General features: G+C 37.8%; 1 protein-coding gene across 3 annotated transcripts; it reads right to left on the bottom strand.

Moving 5' to 3' along the window:
- Nucleotides 1-7,523: 7,523 nt before the first annotated feature.
- On the bottom strand, nt 7,524-20,165 carry LOC104605790 (protein CELLULOSE SYNTHASE INTERACTIVE 3-like). 3 transcript variants are annotated; one of them, XM_010270683.3, is made up of 8 exons: nt 19,825-20,165; nt 19,343-19,593; nt 18,868-18,955; nt 15,499-18,559; nt 12,760-15,298; nt 9,889-10,343; nt 8,033-8,149; nt 7,524-7,946 (listed from the first exon to the last, which is right to left on the bottom strand). In XM_010270683.3, exons 3-8 carry the CDS (start codon nt 18,927-18,929, stop codon nt 7,785-7,787), a joined length of 6,396 nt encoding a protein of 2,131 aa, XP_010268985.1. In that variant the 5' UTR covers nt 18,930-18,955; nt 19,343-19,593; nt 19,825-20,165; the 3' UTR covers nt 7,524-7,784. The 3 variants fall into 3 exon arrangements, with proteins under 3 accessions (XP_010268985.1, XP_010268986.1, XP_088751934.1); XM_010270684.3 differs by having other exon boundaries at nt 19,343-19,544; nt 19,825-20,119; XM_088895808.1 differs by lacking the exons at nt 18,868-18,955; nt 19,825-20,165 and having other exon boundaries at nt 19,343-19,481.
- Between the last annotated feature and the right edge of the window lie 390 nt (nt 20,166-20,555).

Here is a 20,555-nt window from a genome sequence, read left to right as displayed (position 1 = left end):
TATTTTAAATCAATAAAATAAAAGAGATTTGACATTGAGAGAAAGATTTTAATAGACATTTATTTATTTATCTATTTATTATTATTATTATCTAAGAATTTATTTATTTCATAAAAGTAAATAAATTATTTATAAATCAGTAAAACAAATGAGATTTGACATTGAAAGAAAGATTTAAATAGACATTTATTTATTTATTTTACTAAATTACTTATTTATTTAGAAATAATTTACTAACAAATTATTCTCTCCCCTTTAGCCTAATATTTAGGTAGGGTTGTAAATGGGTCAGGTCCGACCCGATAGACCGATCTGATTGGGTCAGTTCTAGTTTCGGTTTGGAACTAACTGGTCAATTTCGGGTCGTGATATAGGGTCCCAATTACTATCGTTTTAGAATATATATATATATATATAACATATAATATATTAAATAAATAGGCTATATGTATACTACACATATAATATATATAGAATATTTAATTTATATTATACATAAGTATTTATTTTTTATTTATTATAATCGGGTCTATTGGGTCAGACCTAGTTGTCTCGAGAACCAATTGGTTCGGTTAGGTTCCGATAAAAAAATTACAAACCCTATTGGGTCTAGGTCCAAATTCAGGTCATCAACATTTCATGTTAGGTCGGTTCCAATTCCAACTGATTCCGACCCATTGACAGTCCTATATTTACGGCTATCAATAGGTAGGTTTGAGCCCAATATTTATGAGGGGGGGGGGGGCAAAATGTAAGTGGAATGGGGGACCATGGCTTCCTTGGGTCCCCTTGGCTCTACCCCTGGGGTTGGGATTAAACATATTCACAGGTCACGTTGGGATGTGACATTTGCCTTTATATCAATCGAACATATTCAAGTCCAAGTTTGAGCATGACCGGACCATCAAGCCTAGATCTTGAGCCCAAGCTCGAAGCTTGACCAAGAAATTGAGAAAAAAGATTTGTATTCTTTATTTAACAATAAAAATGATTTATTTATATTAAATTGACTTCAAAAGTGAAAATTGTAATTAATTAATTATTGTTTTATTTTATTAAATTATATGTATTATTATCCATAATTTTTATTTATTTAATTCAACATGCACCCAATATTTAGGGTTGTCAATGGGTTGGGTTTGACTCTAGATAACTTGGACCAGTCATGTCCCAATAATAAATAATTGATTTATTTATTTTACAAAATTAAGTAAATTATTATCCATAGACTTCTATCTATTTAAATTATCCAATTAGTTAATAATTCATTTTACTAGCAAATTATTTCTCTTTCTTCCCGAGCCTAATAATTTAGGGCTATCAATAGGTTAGGTTTGTATTGGGAAGGGGCAAAGGTAGGAATATTTTATGGGGGGGCTAAAATCTAAGTGGATTGGGGGGGGGTAATTTAGGGCTATCAATAGGTTAGGTTTGGGTTGGGCAGGAGCAGAGCTAGGATTTTTTTTATTTTTTTATTTTTTTTTTGAGTGGTGCTGAAATCTAAGTGAATTGGGGGGTAGGGGGATTAAATATGGATGGCCATTGGGGGTGGGGGGAACCATTGGAGTGGGGAGTGGGGGAGTGGGAAAATATACATGAAGAGTGGGGATTTGTTGGGCCATAGGGAGGCCATGGCTCCTTGGGGTCCCCCTGTCTCTGCCCCGAGGTTGGGGTTGGGATTAAACCTATTCATAGGCCACACTAGGCTTTGCCTTTATATCAATAGAACATATTCAGGCCAAAGCCTGACTATGATCGGACCATAGAGCCTAGATCTTGAGTCCAATCTCAACCCCCATATAAAGCCCAAAGCCCAGCTAGGAAATTGAGAAAAAAAAAGATTTGTATTATTTATTTAACAACAAAATTGATTTATTTATATTAAATTGACTTTAAAATTGAAAAATGTATTTATTTATTGTTTTATTTTATTAAATTAAATATATTATTATCCATAAATTTCTACTTATTTTTAAGTAAATCCTTTTCCCTAAAAACTATTAATTAAAAAAAATTACCTTTTGCAAATTCATTTTTTCCTATAAAATAGTTTAGCTTTTGCAAACCCCTATAACGCAGGGGCCCCTTTGCTAGTTATTATATTATTTATATTAAATTTTTGGGCTGGTTATGTTGTTTAGGTCTCAAATTTAGGGCTTAAGCCCTATCATGCGTGGGTTTCATTGAGGCCCAAGATTGGATGGGCAGGAAGGCCCAAAAATTTCATGATAGGCAAAGACCAGACAATGTGGACCAATATTTTCAAAACCAGACTAGACCAAACACTTGGACCAAAAAAAATAGGAACCGGTCACCTGACTGGTTCCTTTTCACCCCAAAACTGCTTTTCGACCAAAAACAGTTGATTTGGTTAGCGAACCGTTGACTTGGGCAGTCGAACTGCCAACTCAGACAATGGATTTTGGCTATTTTTTGTTTTTTTTTTTGCAAAATGGGCCATCCATTTGGATGAAACGGTCAGACCATTCGACCCGAAAACTAGTCTCCAAAATAGTTCCCTGTTCGATCTTGTTTTAAAAACCATGACGTGGATCGATGAAGGAATGATCAATCCTACTCTAAGTTTAGAGGCCTAATCTATTTAGGACCATACACAAATCGGATTCCGGTTGAATCTGTGTAGCAGATTTTGACTAGACTCAGATCAGATTTGGATATTATATATGATTGATAAATTAAACTAAAAATGGCCAAATTATTATATTTTAATAATAATATCTTAATTGTATATAAATATTTGCATATAATATTAATATTATGGATTTTACAAAAAAATATTAATATTATGGGAAAATCTATAATGTGGGAACAACAAAATACCAAAAAGGCTTTGACCAATCAAAACCCCATGAATTTTGATGAAAACCCACCTGAATAGTTATAAGTTTATTTCCGGTATCATGTATTTCTGGCATCCTAACCCTAATATTATTGAACTCGGATTTTACTTGATCAAATTCACATAGATTGGTATGGATCCATATTTAGTCTAATTATAATTAGATTTGATTTTTTTAGATCCAAATCCAATTTAATCAAACCAAAAATTGAATTGTGACTTGGATAATGGGGTATTGCTAAAATCCTTAACTTCCCTTTGAAACTCAAATTATATGTTCTATCACAGGGATGCAAATGGATCAGATTGAATTCGAATAAGGGTATATCTAAATCCGACCCGATACTATTAATTGCATATCCGATCCAATCCAAAGATTCAATTAGATCTCATAAACATGGATTTGAATTCAAATCCGCTGAGATAGTCGGATCTTTAGATCTGATCGATTCGATTTGATTTTAAAAAATAAATAAGTTATTAAAAGAAAAATAAAATAAAACAATTTAAATAAAGAAAAAAACAAAAAATACAAGTATCTTTTCAACTATATATATATGTGTGTGTGTGTGAGAGAGGGAGAGAGAGAGAGAGAGAGAGAGAGAGAGAGAGAGAGATTTAAATAAAGAAATAAATAATAACATATATATATCAAATCAAATCTTCTCGAATCAGATAGGGGACGATCTAAATTCAATAAAATTTCTGATCGAATCCTATTACCTAATTCAATCAGATACAAAGATCCAAAATGGGGCTATCTGAATCCGAAAATATGGGATTGGACTTCGAATTAGATCATGATTCGATCCATTTACACCCCTACTCTTACTAGACAACCCATTAGTCTTCAACATAATTGATATAGAGATCCCATCACCTCAAGCACTAACAATAATTTTCTTTGGGAGAATGACAGTTCAGCCTAGGGTCAGAATTTGTAGGCCCAAAGTACTGTTAGGGTAGGTGCCAGCTCGGAATTGGTGCTAATTCACGGGCGGACGTTGATGCATAGAGTGTGGGTTATTGACATTTTGAATATTTATAACTCTACAGTGGAAATCAGAAATCTACATTGGGCCTATCCGTACTTTTCCAATCTTCTTTTTACCTTAATTATATTTTGGACCGGTGTCATGAGACTCGAACCGGATTAGACAATTGAACTAGTGACCCAATGACCTTTTTGGGTCCTGATGAAATTATGGTTTTCAGGGTTTGAACCAATTAGCCATAAAAAACCATGACCAGCGAGTATTTTGGTTATCATTCCGGTCCAGATATGGGTAAGGACCATATATTTTTTCATGTACTCCAAACCAGGCTTATTATGCCCATTGTTCTCTTGGAGTTTTGAACAATTTTTAGCTAGTTACCAAAAAAAACATTTGTTAGTTCATAACTTCTCTTGTTGATGGTTCAAAGTATCAATACATTCGATATTAAAAATTCAGTATTTAGACATTAAATACATTGATATTTTACTTTATTAAATTTTATTCAATGCCCGTCTTGTAATTATTAATATATATGTCATTATTAACTAAAAGGATCTGTCATTAATTCTTAATATAATGTATATAGACAATCTCAAAAACTGATACATAATGTACAATACGGTTTGATCTGCATCGATATTTTGAACCTTGCTATTATCATGATTTCATACTCTCATTAGCTTGACCTTGTGGTAACAACCCTTTGTATGTATTTTCCTTTTGATTCATTGCCTCTAAGGTGGGGTTCCATTTCTTTTTGCTGGTTTACTAAATTGGGCTATGCAGGTTTACCCATTGCAGGCAGTTGTTTTGAAATACAAATGGAATCTATTGTCTTTTATCTTTGGATTTCTAGAGGGAAGAATGGGATTGTTTGAACTGGCAAGACAGAACTGAAAAGCTTGATGTTGACTAACAACTTGGTCCAATGCCCAATGGTCCCCCTCAAGAGGGTTGCTATAATACTAAAGGAAGCAAGATACAAACGAAGATTGGTGTCAAAGGAAAAGGACTGGATAGAGCCATAGAGGCAGGGATACTTTACATAAACTACAAAGTAAGGGCAACAATAGCTAACCCAAACAAGAAGGACCAGCGGCCGAACCTGGCCCGGTCCATATTCCACATTAGGACCAGGCATAGAATAAATGCTAAAGACAAGGAATCTTCCATGTGGCAAATTGGTTTGGAGCCCAAAGGCTAAGATTCTCTATAGGCCATGATTTTTGGGCAGGTTTAATATTAAGGTAGTGAAACCCATGGCCATGGCCATCATTGGTTGTGAGAAAATTTGATAGAAGGTTGAATACAAGGCTGGCATGGACCGGAGGATTGATTAAGTGTCCCCTACCCCTGTGAGGCTATGTTAGGTTTGGAGAGAGAGAGAATTAATTAAGAGAAAGTTCTTAGGCTTATTCGTTTCCAGTGGAGTTTCATCTATGTTGGTGCGAAAGTATGGAAGTGCATATGAGTTAGATTCCTGGGGTCTGTTTGGTTTGTTGTTAGAATCGGAATTGGAATGGTCTATTCCCATAGTCTGTTTGGTTCAAACAGGAATCGGAATAGGAATTAGAATCAGTTGGAATGGGATTTTATTTTTAAAGGAGGGGGAAGGAATGGCCATTCCCTCAAATGGGGGAATGTCATTCCACCAGGAATGGGAATGAGATTCCGATCCTGTTCAATCATTCCGATTCCGATTCCGATTCCGATTCCAAACCCCTATTTCTATAAACCAAACAGGAGTTTGGTTTATTTTTGTTATAGGTTTCACTTTATTCTGTTTGTTTGTAGTTGAAGTAAAACGAAAATTAAATCATAATAATGAAAAAGTGGAAGCAAAAATAAACCAAACGTTGCAAGATTCAAATTTGCACTCCCACCCATTTGTACTAGTTCAAATAAAATTGCTTTGCAAACAAACAGATCCTAAGGACACAAAACTTCTTAAGAACTTTCCCTCAATTTTTTTTTTCGTATTAATTGTCAAACCAAACGCAGTATAATTGTTGGATGGCTTGGATTGGCTACATCATACTTCATCTCGATATGATAGGTCACATACAGGGAACATCCCTACTTAACCCAATTAGGGAATCTCCTTTTAAATGTAATACATGCATGCAAATGCACATATAAGAAAATGTTTCCAAACGAGATCTTCCTACATCTATCATATAGTTTATTTTCACTCCTTGAATGAATGGTAGACACAAGCCTTTGAGACCGGCTTCAGTCAGAGTAAATCCATGCCCACACCGTTCTAACAGCCTTTTCCAACCTTGCATTGAGAATATCTCCCCATGAAATAAAGCATATAAGTATGGAGATATTCTCAGTGCAAGGCAGTAAAGGCTGCCCGAATAGAGTTTGCCCTTACTGAAGCCGAACCCCAAGCCTTTTGACACATAATTCAGAAGGATTTTGCATCCTTCATTGAAAGAGCAAAAATTTGTCATAGTTATGCCACTTGGAGGAATTATTATGTGGCTTGTTAGAATTAGCGGTGCTACTCGGGCAGGTTTGGGTTGGGCTTTTGAAGAAAAACAAAGCAATGGCTCAACAAGTCTGTGCTTTTGCAACAACTATGAGCTCCATGGCCTGGTATATCAACTCAAATACATCCATGTCTTCCACCCAAAATATAACAAGTATCAAAGTTTAGAATTGGGTGATACTCAAATTTTAAAAATCATCTGTGTTGATACTTTGAACCAAGCTCTCTAAGAAACAACATTTTGATGTAGTTGCTGATTAAATGACCATGCAACCAAGTTTCCTGAGACTTGAACTGCATTGTACCGTCTGAATAATTTTGAAATGCAGGTACAGACCGAATTTTGGGTGCAATAAGAAGTTGCAACTTGGATCCCCAATTGCTTCTTATGTTTTCGTTTGTACTTTATACCTTCTTCTCCTTGCTTATTTTCTCTCAACCATAAGCATGCAGATAGGTCTGATTATGCTTTTTTTTTTACCTGATTTTCAGCTCTGGAACTGTTGGATAGCGTTGCAAGGCTCTCTGAAAGATATGGTTCAGGCTTTCAGGATGTAAAGATGAAATGTGGACCTTTCCATTTAGAAGGATTAGGATTTCAAACACCACTCTACTTCTCGCTGGGTGCTTATTCCATTTTAACCCCTCAGACTTGATTGTGCTACCAACTACCAAGTACTCTCAAAGTCTCAATCCCTCTGGATTCACAATGTCCCTACTAAAAACCCAGCAATAACATTCTGTTGTATGTGCATAAACAATACAATTGATTCACTAAAAATGGGTTTCTTGAATAGGTGTAAGAAATAGCATTCCGCAAAAAGCTGCGTTCTATCAACTTCCCACTCGGGTCACTCCATTCTTCCCAAGTACCCAAAAAAAGGAAGATTAAGAATAAACAAATAAAAAAAGCAAAAAAGAAAAAAAAAAAGAGTATAAGACCTAACCACCAGTTGCTGAGCCTGAATAATGACACTCTGGGAACTCTTGGAGGCCGTTTTATAACAGCTTAAGTGGCTGAACTGAATAGCTTATTGATTTGTCTTTTAGTGAATAAGTTATTAAGGAGGTTGTAAACTCCTTAATTATTAAAACTGAAAATGGGTTGATTATTCTACATTGGAACATTTTATTATTTAGTTACTTTATCTACTAAATGACAAAGCAATAAATCATTCAATTCAGCCATTTCAGCTGTTATTAAAAACCCCTCTGCAACTTAATTAACATTTACATTTAACCTCAGCAGCACAATCTCTAACAGCTACAAAAATGGGCATCGCAGAAATAATACTTACAAACAAATAACCTAACCAACTTACAGATTGGGATGGGAATATTATATCCCCGCTGCCCATATTTTTGAAAAGCTTTCTGAACTAACCATTTCTGTGTATAAGTGTATAAGTAGAAATGCAGACTACTCAATTTACATGTTCTCATTTGATGTCCTATTAGACCAGATGATCTCGATTTCTAATGTCCGAGAAGATCCATCCTTGTTGTTATCATGGTTAAGGCTGAAGAACCCACTGTATACTCCCTCTGTAACCACTTTGTCTATCTGGATTGTCACTCTCCCAAGAGTTGTCTGCAAAACATCACCCACTCAACATTGTGAGCAACCCGGTTTCTAGGAATTGGAAAGTAAAAGCATATATAAGAATATCCACCTACCTTCCCGAATGTATTTTTGTTTTTACAAATGATGTGAAGCTTTTGGCCTTTTGGAGGTACATCAAAGGCCCAAGTAAACCCTTCTTTCCATTCTGGACATGTATTATGGCTAACTACCTAATAGCCATAATTCGAGTGTGTTAGTATCAAACATAAATGAAAAACAGATGCTGAAAGATCAATATCTAGTGAGCACCGTATAGAACCTCAGACAAATACACAAAACATTATGGATAAAAAAGCAACATCATGAAGCCTCTTTTAAGAACTGATACTGGGAACTTCTTCCAAGAAATTGGCACTTCTTAATTTGCAATATACTTCATGGAGATATCATTAGAATTTTCACATATTGTTAGTGCTGACCTTTTTTCTTCTATTTTTAATAGCATTTTTTAGCAAGTCCATGGGGCTTACCATTTCTTGGGTTTTTTTTTAAAACTTCAATAAACGTTTATAGGTTTACCATCTCTATATGGAGCAACTCTGCAAGTTTTTTCTGGTAGTGTAAACAACCAGGAATCTTTCACATAACAGGATAGTTGGGTGTTCAAAAGCCACTTATATGCTCCTCTTGTGCCTTCTACTCACCAGGAAAATTTAGGCCCCAAACCCTTGCCACTAAGTCTTTTTTGTGGGATTTTTTTTCTAAAGAATTAATACAGATCTAGTATTACTTAAGGAGAAGTCAATCCAACGTGGGGATATGGATGATGTGATCAAGAGGAGGATGAATGTGTGGCAATGCAGATGGATTCTATTCATGACTGTTTAAAACAACAAAAATACTACATTTGGCAGACATCTTCAAGGTGCCAGCTAGCTTGCTGGCAAAGTCTCAGGTTGGCTGTAGTTGAGACGTATGATCAAACCCCACCTTCACCAAGGTTGGCAGGTTTGGGGCAGGGCTACCCCTATTATGTAGTCCATTATATGTAGGTCGAGTATAACATGGAGGAATCTTCAGGCAACCAATACCATAATTTGCACATACGTATTTAGCAGAAGTACAATATGGAAAAGTTCAAGTACAATTTCAGTTTCAAGAATTGGCAAAAAAAAAAAAAAAAAACAATGGAAGTTTGGTCAAACACATGGTGTGGTAAAAAAGATAATTAAAAATGACATTTAATATTTTTATAAAAATATGGAATTGAAAACTTCAGAATATTTTACATGTAAATGTGTGCGTGTGCAATAAAAGCATGCATATTTATAAATAGTCATAATTTTACATGATAAGATATATTAAAAAAATAAAGTATCCCTGTGTTTTTTATGCCATATTTTTTAAAACCTGTATTCGCATATTGTACATCTAAGAAAAATTCCCTTATTTCTCGTTCTTCAGCTACTTTGGTATCTAATATGTTTTAGTCAAAATTCAAAATCAGAATCATACTTGTATTTACTATGACCCAGACCATACATCAGATAGGGAACTTTGGATTAGCTTTGTTCAATCCAACAGCAAACACTAGCCTATACCTCATGTTCTCACCTTGTATTGGAGTGCTGCTGGAGTAATACCAGCCATCCAAAATTCTAATACTTCTAAGTTACAAAATGGCCATAAGAAAGGTTCATCTTGAATACATGGCAGGGTTTTTATGCCAAAATTTACCCTACTGGTAAAGCTTATTGGTCATGAAAACAAGTGTTGCATGGAAGATCCCTTGGTCAGTAAGGCTTCTCAAAAGGGCCCAACTAGCAGACCCATTACGTATAAAATCTAAGGGCAGGCACCAAATAGTTGGGAACCAAACTGGACCAGCTACAAGCACAAGGGTGGGCCAAAATTGGGAACCAAGCCAGTATTATAAGCAGGATCTCTATAGTCTATACTGGAGATTTACCTTTGTCTGACGTGGAGGACCATTTCCTATAGTCAACCGGCAGAAGGCATTTGTGCTTCCCATGGTTTGCTTTAAGTTATTACCACGCTTAATGGTCACTGTTAAACATCCAGGCAAGCAATGCAATAGGCTGTCTACTCTCTTGTGGAAGCTTGGTGGGCAAGTTTTCATCAGCAATTGCAAGACAGGAATAGCTTCAGCAGCAATCATAGCTTGTGCTTTAGCAATGTCTATTGGCATGGTTGCCCATGACTGTTTCAATAAACACAGTGTGTCCAGTACAGATTCCTGAGCTGCCTCACTGCCAGCCTTGAGCGCTCCTACCAAATGGGGGATGCACAGGGTAGCTGCCTCAGAAATATGAAGCTTAGAGAAGTTGCTGAATATCACATTTATGGTTCTGAGGACCTCTTCATTGATAGTTGCTGTTGACCACAATTCTTTCTCTAATGCAGCTGCATGACACATCAAATAGGAATTTAATTGCATAACTGGTATAGATATGCATGAAAGGAATGTCTGTGTTTGTATGTGAAAATAAGTGCATAAAATACACAACAAAGTTTCCTGCTATCCAAATCACATCTTGGCTGAAAATAAAAAGGAACAGAATATTCCAAGCACCCATTTTTCTGGTGATAGTGGTGGAGCCTGTGCTCAAATCCATGAACTCATTTTAGAGCTAAAAAAATAACATTAGGCTTGAACCCTGCAGAAATGGCTGAACTGAATAATTACCTATTGTTTTATCTTTTAGTAGATAAAATAATAAAATATTCAAGGTTGTGGTAATCAACCCAACTTCAGCTTCAGCCATTAATCAACCCAACTTCAGCTTCAGCCATTAAGGCGCTTGCAGCAAACCGAATAACTTATTCGCTAAAAGACCAAGTAATAAGTCATTCAATTCAGCTACTTCAACTGTTATCAAACAACCACTAAGTATAATTGATAATGATGTAATAATGCTTTCACAAATAAGCCTCTCAAAACAATTGGGCAAACCCAACAATCTGATCTGAACAGATAATAACAGATCAGTGACTATTACATGTGCAGTTTGGTCTGCCTGATAACCTGATTGTTTGATAGCTTTATTCTTATTCTATGGATCTGTGTATTAATTTAGGTCTAGGATCTATACATTAATTTAATTAGTTTACCAGTTAAAATTTTTTCTAATGAAGTCCAATTTTTATATTTCTCCCCTCCTTTCTCTACTCTCTCTCTCCTTTAGATTCTCTCTCCTCTTGGATATATGGCTTCTCTCTCATTTCTCTCTCCAACATTTTCCTAATGAAGTCTAACTTTTATGTTTCTCTCTCCTCTCTCTTGTCTTGTTTTTCTCCCTTAGATCCTTTCTCCTCTTGGTTTTGTGGCTTCTCTCTCTTTTATGTTCTTTCTCTCTCTATCCTTTCCTAATGCTGTTTTGTTGTTTCTCTCTCCTGTCTCTCCTTCAGATTCTCTCTCCTCTTGGCTATGTGATTTTTCTCCCCTTTAATCCCTTTCTCTCTCTAACTTTTATCTGATGAACTCCAATTTCTATGTTTGGATTGAACCGATTAAGTATGGATATGTGGCACTATAAGAGAAACCCAAATCTTTTCTTTTTCTTATTAAAGATGGTTTACATAATTTTAAATATTGAAATGGCTCAACATAGGTGGGTTAGGTTGGGTTGCAAACCCATGTAGATATTAGAAATGTGGGTTATTAGTGGATGCAATGGCATTCAACCAGCATCCAACCCATCCATTTTCCATCTATAATTCCATACTGATAGCATTGGTATCAATTTGATGTAGTATTGCCTGCTCTAGTACCAATTTGATGTAGGACCTGAATGAATAAAGAATGAGTCTAAGAGGGTTAGGATGGGTTTACAGGTGAATAAGGATCAAAATATTGCAACATATTGGCTGATATTATTCATAAAAAAAAACATATTGGCTGATATCTGTCATATCAGTGACCCTCTGATACACCTCTACACTTGGTGTTTTGGGGTCCCACCTATTTCAGGGGGGTAGATGGGCCTTAAACTGACCCCCTTGAACGAGTTTGAAAAAAAAAAGCTAAGAAAAATAAAAGGTGACCTAAGATACAGGCCAATACACCCCAGTGTATCGACATTTTGATCCTTGCAGGTGATTTTAGGACTGAAGGTAGAGATTGGTTAGGTTAGGAAGAGTCTTGAGGTTTAACAGCACTAAGCGCATGTTTGTCCTAACATTGTGAAAAGTTTCAAATAGAGGAAAAGAAAAATAGAAAAGTAGCATTACCCAGATTGACCAAATCCAGCCCCAATACACCCAAATAAACTAGAATCAGTTTATATAATTATCAAAAAAAAAAAAAAAGAATCAGTTATATGATATTCATCATCATCTATGTCTTGTCCCAACTATAATATGAGACCAGCTAATCTGTTATATGACATTAAAAACATTATTAAATATTTTTAATATTATAATGGGAAAAAGTGGAAAATAGTAAGATTTATAATTCATTGAGATAGGCTTGAGCATAATTTGACAATAGCTATAATCTTTGTCTGAAAATATTATTCATGACTGATGGACATATGTGGCCAATTTGGTGAGAATAGATTGTGCTGTTCCTTGAATTTATAGTGAGTATTCTTCCTCTATCAATTACTTGTTTGAATTTATTTATAGTATTGCCAATGGTCTAAAGGACAAATAAAAAGTATAGGGAGTTTATACTATGGATTAATATAACCATGCACATAATATATTGTACGGATAATTTTAACAAACAGGATGTCAAACAGATGCAAGCAACAGTTTAACAGTAAAACAAAAATAGATGAAAAAGAGGTTAGATTAAGCTGTTTCAATGATTGCTTACCTGTCAAAGATCTGATGAGTTCATTTGATACATATTCTTGAAGTGTGTGATTAGAAAATAGGAATTTGATCAGCAATGCTGCTTGAGCAGCAACTTCTGAATTTGGAGAAAGTAGAAGTTCCTGAATTACCAATATGCCACCTGCTTCTGCAACAGCTCGCCTATTTGTCCTGCTGTGCATAACCAAGTTTTGTAATGCACAGATGGCCACCATTTTCATGTCTTCAGTTGGTTGGTCTTCAAGCAAGCTTATTAGAGCACGGCATGCAGACACAGAGTCACTGGCTCTAGCAAGTTCTTCATGCTGGAAGAGATCACCCAGAGCAAGAGCTGCAAGAAGCCTTCCTTGCTGTGATCTGGTTTGTGGATCCAAAAGATATTGAGATAAAGGAACTATGGCATACTTAGTAATTTTCATTTCTCGCACCCTAACATTGTTAAATAAGGCTTCAAGTAGTCTTCCAGATGCTTCTTCACACTGATGAGATCTTAGAAGGTCCAGTAATGCATCTATTGCACCAGCCTCAGCCATCAGTTCAGCACTGGAAGCATCATTCCTCTCTTGAACAGTTAGGGCATTTAGAGCAACTGTAATAGTGCTCTCCAATGTCGAATGCAACAGTCTCACCAGGACCACTAGAGGAACTTTGAAGTAGTACTCAGCATTTATCCGTAAAACATTTGATAGGACCAATGAAGCTGATTCCCACAATGCATGTGGTGGTTGAGGGTCGTCTTGAATAATAACTTTAGAGAGCTCAAAAATACCCCCGGCATCAGCAACTGCCTTGGGCCAGCTGGTAGAGATACTTTCTAATGCCTTTATAGCAGTTTGCTGTAAGTTCAAAATTCCAATTCCTGCAAGCTGCACAAGAGGCACTATTGCATTTTGTGTTGTGATGTCTTGTTGGAAATGCTCCTGTGCTAGAAGATGAGACAACAGCTCACTGCCTAACTGCTGGATGGCTTGAGATGGGGATTCCAAGAATGTAATCAGAGGTTCAATTACTTGGCTAGGGGTAAGCTTCAAAGTTGCAAGGCTTTGCGGTTTCTCCAAAATATTGACAAGGGTTTGCAAGGCACTGTGCTGTCCCCACATACTTAAATCTGGACGGAGTAAAACCAAGAAAAGAGGCTCTACCATTCTCGCAGCAGCTGAGCTTTTTGAAATCCCACTGTTGTTTGTTAAGATGCGGAACAATTCAGCAATTGAGGAACATAATGAATCAGATGAGGAAGGGAGTAACTCAAGACAATTGTCAATAATCCCAGCTTTGACCATATCCAATTTGCAGTTAGTACGGTCCTTCCCCAACTTTATGAGAGCATTGATGCTAGCCTCAGTAAGCTGATTGTTTGACCCAGTGACCAAGCCAACAAGAAGATTCACAACATCATATGCTGCAGCAAGTTCAACTTGTTTTTCATCATCCAACAGCTTCTCAAAAGCATATACCCCAGCTTCCACTGCTGCACTTGTACTTGACTGCATGAGTGATATGAGGGGCTCTATACACTCAGTGGCAATTGGCATTGCTCGCATTTTTGAATTACCAAACAGAACATAACAGAGTTGTGCAGCATTTTTCTTCAACTCCAGTGAGTAAGAAGATGCTAAAATCTTGTACAGGGTCTCAAGTGGATTTCCTTCCACATCTGTCAGATATGATACCTTTGAAACATTTCCTGATGTCAACTTTATCAGTGCAACAAGAGCTGCCTGTTGCTCTCTCTCTGATCCAGCATTAAGCATGTCAACCAATGGTTGAATGGCTTGCCTGGCTAATTCAGTGTCTCTGATATTGTCAGAATCAAAAAGTTCATGCAGAGCCCTGGTAGCACTGAACCTAGCACTTCTTGATCCTAAACGCAGAACAGCTATGAGTTGATTCAAAGAACTAAGTGAGACTTCATAGCGAAGAAGATCAGGGCTGCTATATAAGATTCTCAATAGTTCAGATATAGTCGTCTCAGTTGTGTCTTGGGGACTCAGAGACAGGTATCTTGTTAAAGCATCCAGAGCTCCAGCTTCTGCCATAGCCAGTTTGTTGGCATCACTACCATCTGCAAGATGGGTCAAAAGGCGTACAGCAATTGGAGGGGCACCGGGCCTATCTGGCATTGGTCTCAAGAGATCCACTAACAAAGGTATTGATTTGCGTGCAGTAGAGCCATTTCTTACATCTTCAATTTCAAACAGGTGGTCCAGAACAACTTGATCAGGGTTACATGGCAAAGAAAATTCTTCTGATAGAGCAACAAGATTTGGCATATCCGATTCTATGTAACCAATTAGAGTTATTAACCCTGTAACTGCACCTGAATTTGCAATGCTGAGTTGAATACCTTTACTTCCATTACAAACAAGACTAGCCATTGCCTGAGCTGCAAAGTATCTATCAATCACTTCATCAGACCTGAACAGAAGGGCAAGTGAAGGTATAATCCTCATGCTGGACGGAGAAAGAACAACATTCGCATCCTGGAACAAAATAGCCAAAAGCAGGGCACTAATCCATATACCTTCATTATCCTCTGCCTGTAATCACACAACCTTTTAAGCTCAGATACCAAAACTTCAAACTTTACAGAATAAACTTCATTTTTTGAAAGAAAAAAAAATCTTTACAGAATAAACTTGAGTTGCATCTAGATGAACATGTCAAGAACTCAGACTATAAATAATAACCACCTCAAAGATAAAAGGACACCTAAGAAGGGGTTAAATCAAGCCCATACCTGTGGATTGGCTGTATAATTTGCAAGCTTATCAGAAAGAGCCTCCAGTCCTCCAGCTTCCATAACAGTAATTTTATTCATTGCATGAAATGAAGAAATTATTGAAAGCAACCACAAAGCAACTACCCTACTACCCAAGACAGTGACTTGATCAGGAGCCCCAAATTCATGCCCTTCCTGGAATACAGTCCTTCCCATATAACCCCTATGTATTCTTACTTTAATTTCTAAAGAGCAGCTAGAATTACACTTGATCATTTCAACTAGAGCATAAATGAGTGGCTTTAGAAAATCTGACCCTTCGAGTGCATCCATTGACTGCTGTTTGTGTTCCTTTGCAGCACAAATGAGTAATGCAGTCCCTCCAACTCTTGCTTCTAGACTGGATGAGTTCATTACTCTATTAGCTAGTGAAGCAATAGATCTTGGTTTTGCAACCAACATATCACCTAGCAAAACTGGTTGATCACCACATAACCTAGACAGAATTTCTATTGCCTTGTCTTGTGCAGGAGGAAGTCCATCAGCCAAGCAGCATAACAGTGGCTCTATGCTGGAGGGAACTTCAGTAAGTGCAGCCCATGGGGGATAAGTAAAGTTCATATCCAGCTTTGTCCTAGCCAACAATGCAACTACTTCTAGAGCATCAGTGGAATCAGTACCATCCATGTCCATTCCAGTCAATGAATCAACAAGTGCAAGAACTACAAAGCGGCACTGAGCATCTCCTGTGAGAACATCTCCCACTGGAAAATGATTTAATAACTGATAAAGGGCACGTGATGCATTCTTCTTTCCTTCTAAACTCCCTTCTCCTAGTACCCTTGTCAAAGATGAGACAACATCTTCTGCCAAAGCTTCAGCAGCTACCTGAGGATCAGAGAGAAGATTGGCTAGTGCAGCCAAGGCAGTCTCAGCAGCATCGATAGAAGATGTTTTTGCTAGCTCAATTAGAGGCTTGACATCACCTTCAGCAATATAAGACATCTTGTTTGTTGACTTAACCTTGGTTGGACGGGACAGAGCACTCAAAGCTCGAGCTGATTGTTTTGCAATAACTTGAGTCTTGCTGGTCAAAAGATTCATGCAAGGGCGGACAATCTCATTAGTTGCAAGACTATCACAGATATCTTGTCTATTGATAAACAGATCAGCAAGAACTGAAGCTGCATATTCTTGAGTCTCCTCATTTGAGGAATTGAGAACCTGGACAAGAGACCTAAGACCTTTATTAGCAGGAGCTCCCTTCTGCACAAGGTCTCTGTGGGATGCCATAGTAAGTACATGGCCCAATACCCTAATAATGTAGGCCTTTGAGCTTGGAGATTCTGCCAGTAGCAAAGCCAAAAGCTGATTAATGGTGGCAGAATCAGCATATCGAATAATCTTCGTAAGTGCCATTGCTGAAGCTTCTTGTCCCTTAGGCCCACCACTTTTTAATAGCCATAGGAATGCTGGGACAGCTCCAGCACTTTCAACACAGGCACGTATGTCTTCACTGTGACAGCATAAAATCCACAACAAATGTGCTGCATCTTCCCTTGCCTTCTGTGATCCCATCTCTAATAATTGCACCAGCAGTGGAATGCCACCAGCTGCAGTTATAGCCCACTTGCTGTCATCAACATGGTCTGCCAAAATAGCAAGTAATGCAACAGTATACTCTTGATGCTGTTCAGTAGACAAACCTAGCAGTGATATCAATAACTGAACACCCTCTCTCTTTCCAATTGCCTCCCAGAGGCCTACACTGTTGCAGCATAGTCTAGTTAGAGAGAGAATCAGGTATTCTTGCATATTAGCTGATGCCATGGTTATCAGTCCAATGAGCACTTTCTTTGCAACAGCATGATTGATCCATCTTGAGAGACATGTGTTTCCATAGAGACTGGCCAGGGCCTCAAGGACACGCTCTTGAATCAGACTATTATCTCGACGCTTTAATAACATTACTAGGATATCTTCTATCTGTCTCACATCAAATGGCTCTTCAACACTAGATGCCTGTTCAAAGACCATTAATGAGTAGGCAAGTGTTCCAATTACATCAGAAACCGGAGCAGCCAAGTGGGACGAATGGGACAGTTCTCCAAGATAAAGTATAAGAGAAGACATCCCTCCACAAATGTTTGCCAAAGCACGTATTGCATGTCCTTGTAGAGCCTGGCCGCACTCCCCTTGCATACACTCTTTAGAAGGAGCCACTACAGCCCCAATGAGAATGGGTATGCCATCTGCATCCACCACTGCTTTCTTAGCCCTTGTCGAATTGGATGAAAGAGCCTCTAAAGCATCAGCGGCACTTGCACGAACAGAAATATTATTTTTCCTACCCACAAGTCGAAGCAGTGCATCAACAGAACCAGCATCTATAACTTTGGGGATGCTGTCACTGACAGCTAACATCAAACGAGCTAATAGAGAGGCTGCATTGGACTGAGCAGCAGCATTATCAGAAGAAAGAAGTGCAACAATAATATCTACTCCCCCAGCCTCAAGTGTAGCCCTCCAATACCCATCCTTGTCTGCACAAAGATTCCTCAAGGCTCCTATCACAAAACCTTCAACCACTTTGTCCTGTTTGTTCTTGAGCTGGTCCCAAAGGGTGGGAACTACATCTTCTGTGACAAATATTTTCATACCCACATGGTCATCTGATAGTCCACCGGAGGAAACTTCATAGATTGCCTCTGCAGCTGCCTTCCTCCCTTCAGTTGATTCAGACCTCAGAAGTGACAGCAATGGTGGTATGCACCCTCCCAGCAGGACCTTCACCCGTAAGTCTTCTTCCTTACAGAGAGCACTCAGAGTTGCAGCAACATTCACTTTGGCCATAGGTGCACCACTCCTGAGGATGGATATAAATAACGGCATTGCCTGTGAGTGGGAACCAATAAGTATCCTTGCCTCTTTTCTTTCTTTAGAAAGATCAAGCAGTTGTGCTGTAATAAGCTCTTTTTCATGAGGTGATGACATGTTGGAACGTAGCTGCTCAATGAAATGAGCAACAGTGGACATGGTACTTTCTGAATCATCCATTCCCGCTGTTCCATTTGTTTCCCTGAGAAGTAAACAGTGGATTCCTCATCGGGGGTTATAACTTACAATTAACTACCTTGAAGATATCTAGATCAGTCTACAAACTCTAAGGGAAGTTCCAGACTGACTTCCAATGACTTAAAAGCAACATATTCGAGAAACCAACTGAAAGATGTCAAGTAAAACATATTTTTTTCTAATAATTTGGTATAATGTAGTTTGATCTCAAGAGAAGCTGTATATAATCAGCAATATAAAGACTATATTCTAGAGCTAAAACCATTCATCATAGTAAAGACTAACAGATCAAACAAAGAGACCAATACTAACCTGGGCTGAGAAATAGATGAGGATATCAGTTCTTGAGGTTCAGGGGAGGGAGACTCTGGCATTTGATCCTAGCCCTCACTGTGGCCACCTGCATAACAAAGACATTAAGCAAGTCCAATGACAATGCCAATGACCAATTTTCAACTCCCCCACTCCCCAAAAGATAAAAACAAGGTTACAATGAAAAAACAAACTTAAACTTCCTAAAATTCCAATATAATCATTACATGACCAGAAACCGAGAAAACCCAATCCAAATTTTCCCAAATGCAGCGGAAGCCTAGATCCAATTCATTGTCAACAGCTATAGCCCCCTAATATCAACCACAACTTATAAAACCACATTCTAGAAAATCCTCAAAAATGTAGAACAAATATGAATTGAATAATGCATTAATATATAAAACAAATCACTCATCACATGAACTAAGCCACCCCGAAATCTACATGGAGAGATCATACTAAATTAAAGTACCTGGGCACCGCTGAAAATGAAAATTCCGAAGAACCCCCGTCTTGTAACTGATCCAGCTCTTCCTCTTCCTCCTCCACCAGAGAAGCATACCAGCTTAGCTACTCTAACCAATCGTCCATTGATTCAACCAAAACAGGGGAAGCACATAGAGGCAAAGCTCAGTACAGTGAGCCCTAACTCCCCTACTTCAAACGACCCACCGCTACAGCACCGACAACAACTCAAACATCATCAATGGCGACGACCCAGATCTTCAAAAGCAAAATTCGAAACAATTACGCAAATTCCACCATAAATAATGCCAACAAAAAGTTGGATTGCAAATGGCAGAAACAGTTGCAACAAAAACCAAAAACAAAAAAAAAAAGTAAATTAAATAACAGTACGGAGATCAGATCAGGAGAACATTACAGAATCTAGGGCAAGAGCCGTCATTTTCTTAATTAACTTAAACAAAAACACGCAAGAACAAAAACCCATACCTCGAAACTGGGTTGTCTCTTTTCTTCTTCTGCAGAATCTTTTACTTGTGCCAAAGCAGAAACTGGAGAAAGAAATGGAGTGGGAGGGAGAGAGGAGGTTGCTGTGTGAGTGTTTCTTTCCCTCCCTCCCCCCTCTCTCTCTTCTTTATTTTCTCTTTCTTCTAATTAATTAATTCTTTTGTTTGGCTGTCGGAGAAGAACTGCCGCTGATTCGGTGGGAGTGTCAAGTGTGAAGGTAAATCAGGCAAATCTGTGGCTCTGTAGTATACTCTCCCACTTTAATTACCTTCTTTTCTTCTTTCCTTGTTTTTTTTTTCTTTTTCTGGTCATGGATTCTGAGCAAGTGTTTTCTGGACGGGCTTGTCCAGTCCTTTTTTTTTTCTCCCTTTGAAAAGATGACGTGGTAAGTTGAATATAATTGACCCTTGAATTCATCGCCCACGTCACCTTAATGCTTAGGTGGCAAGTAAAAGGTTTCATACATTCCTAAAAGCTAAAAAGCATGTCAATACACTGAAACTGAGAGCATCAGAAAACAAAATCCGACCACACATCAAGAATATTTAAATGACTGGATTTCAATTCAAGTGTTCTCACCATGTCCGCACACTTTTTACTTTGATGAGATCCGGGCTCATCTACATCTTGTCAAGGGGACAACTTTCATGCCTATTGGCAAGAAGACACGTGGCAAATAGGCTCGTAGTCAACAGGTTTGGTAGCGTGGGGAA

This window comes from Nelumbo nucifera, chromosome 1 (genome assembly GCF_055504915.1).
Source record: "Nelumbo nucifera cultivar China Antique chromosome 1, China Antique-T2T, whole genome shotgun sequence".
Taxonomy (NCBI): Eukaryota; Viridiplantae; Streptophyta; class Magnoliopsida; order Proteales; family Nelumbonaceae; genus Nelumbo; species Nelumbo nucifera.
The sequence above is the reverse complement of the archived record's forward strand: the minus strand, read 5'-3'. Positions and strand labels throughout refer to the sequence as shown.

Bases quoted from the DNA above. Each gene is read 5' to 3' on its own strand.
- LOC104605790 (XM_010270683.3), bottom strand. From the start codon at position 18,929: ATGCCAGAGTCTCCCTCCCCTGAACCTCAAGAACTGATATCCTCATCT. The intron at 8,150-9,888 runs GTAAATCTCCAG...TATGGCTATTAG, and splicing joins GTCCTCCACGTCAGACAAAG to GTAGTTAGCCATAATACATG. The intron at 7,947-8,032 runs GTAGGTGGATAT...GATGTTTTGCAG, and splicing joins ACAAAAATACATTCGGGAAG to ACAACTCTTGGGAGAGTGAC.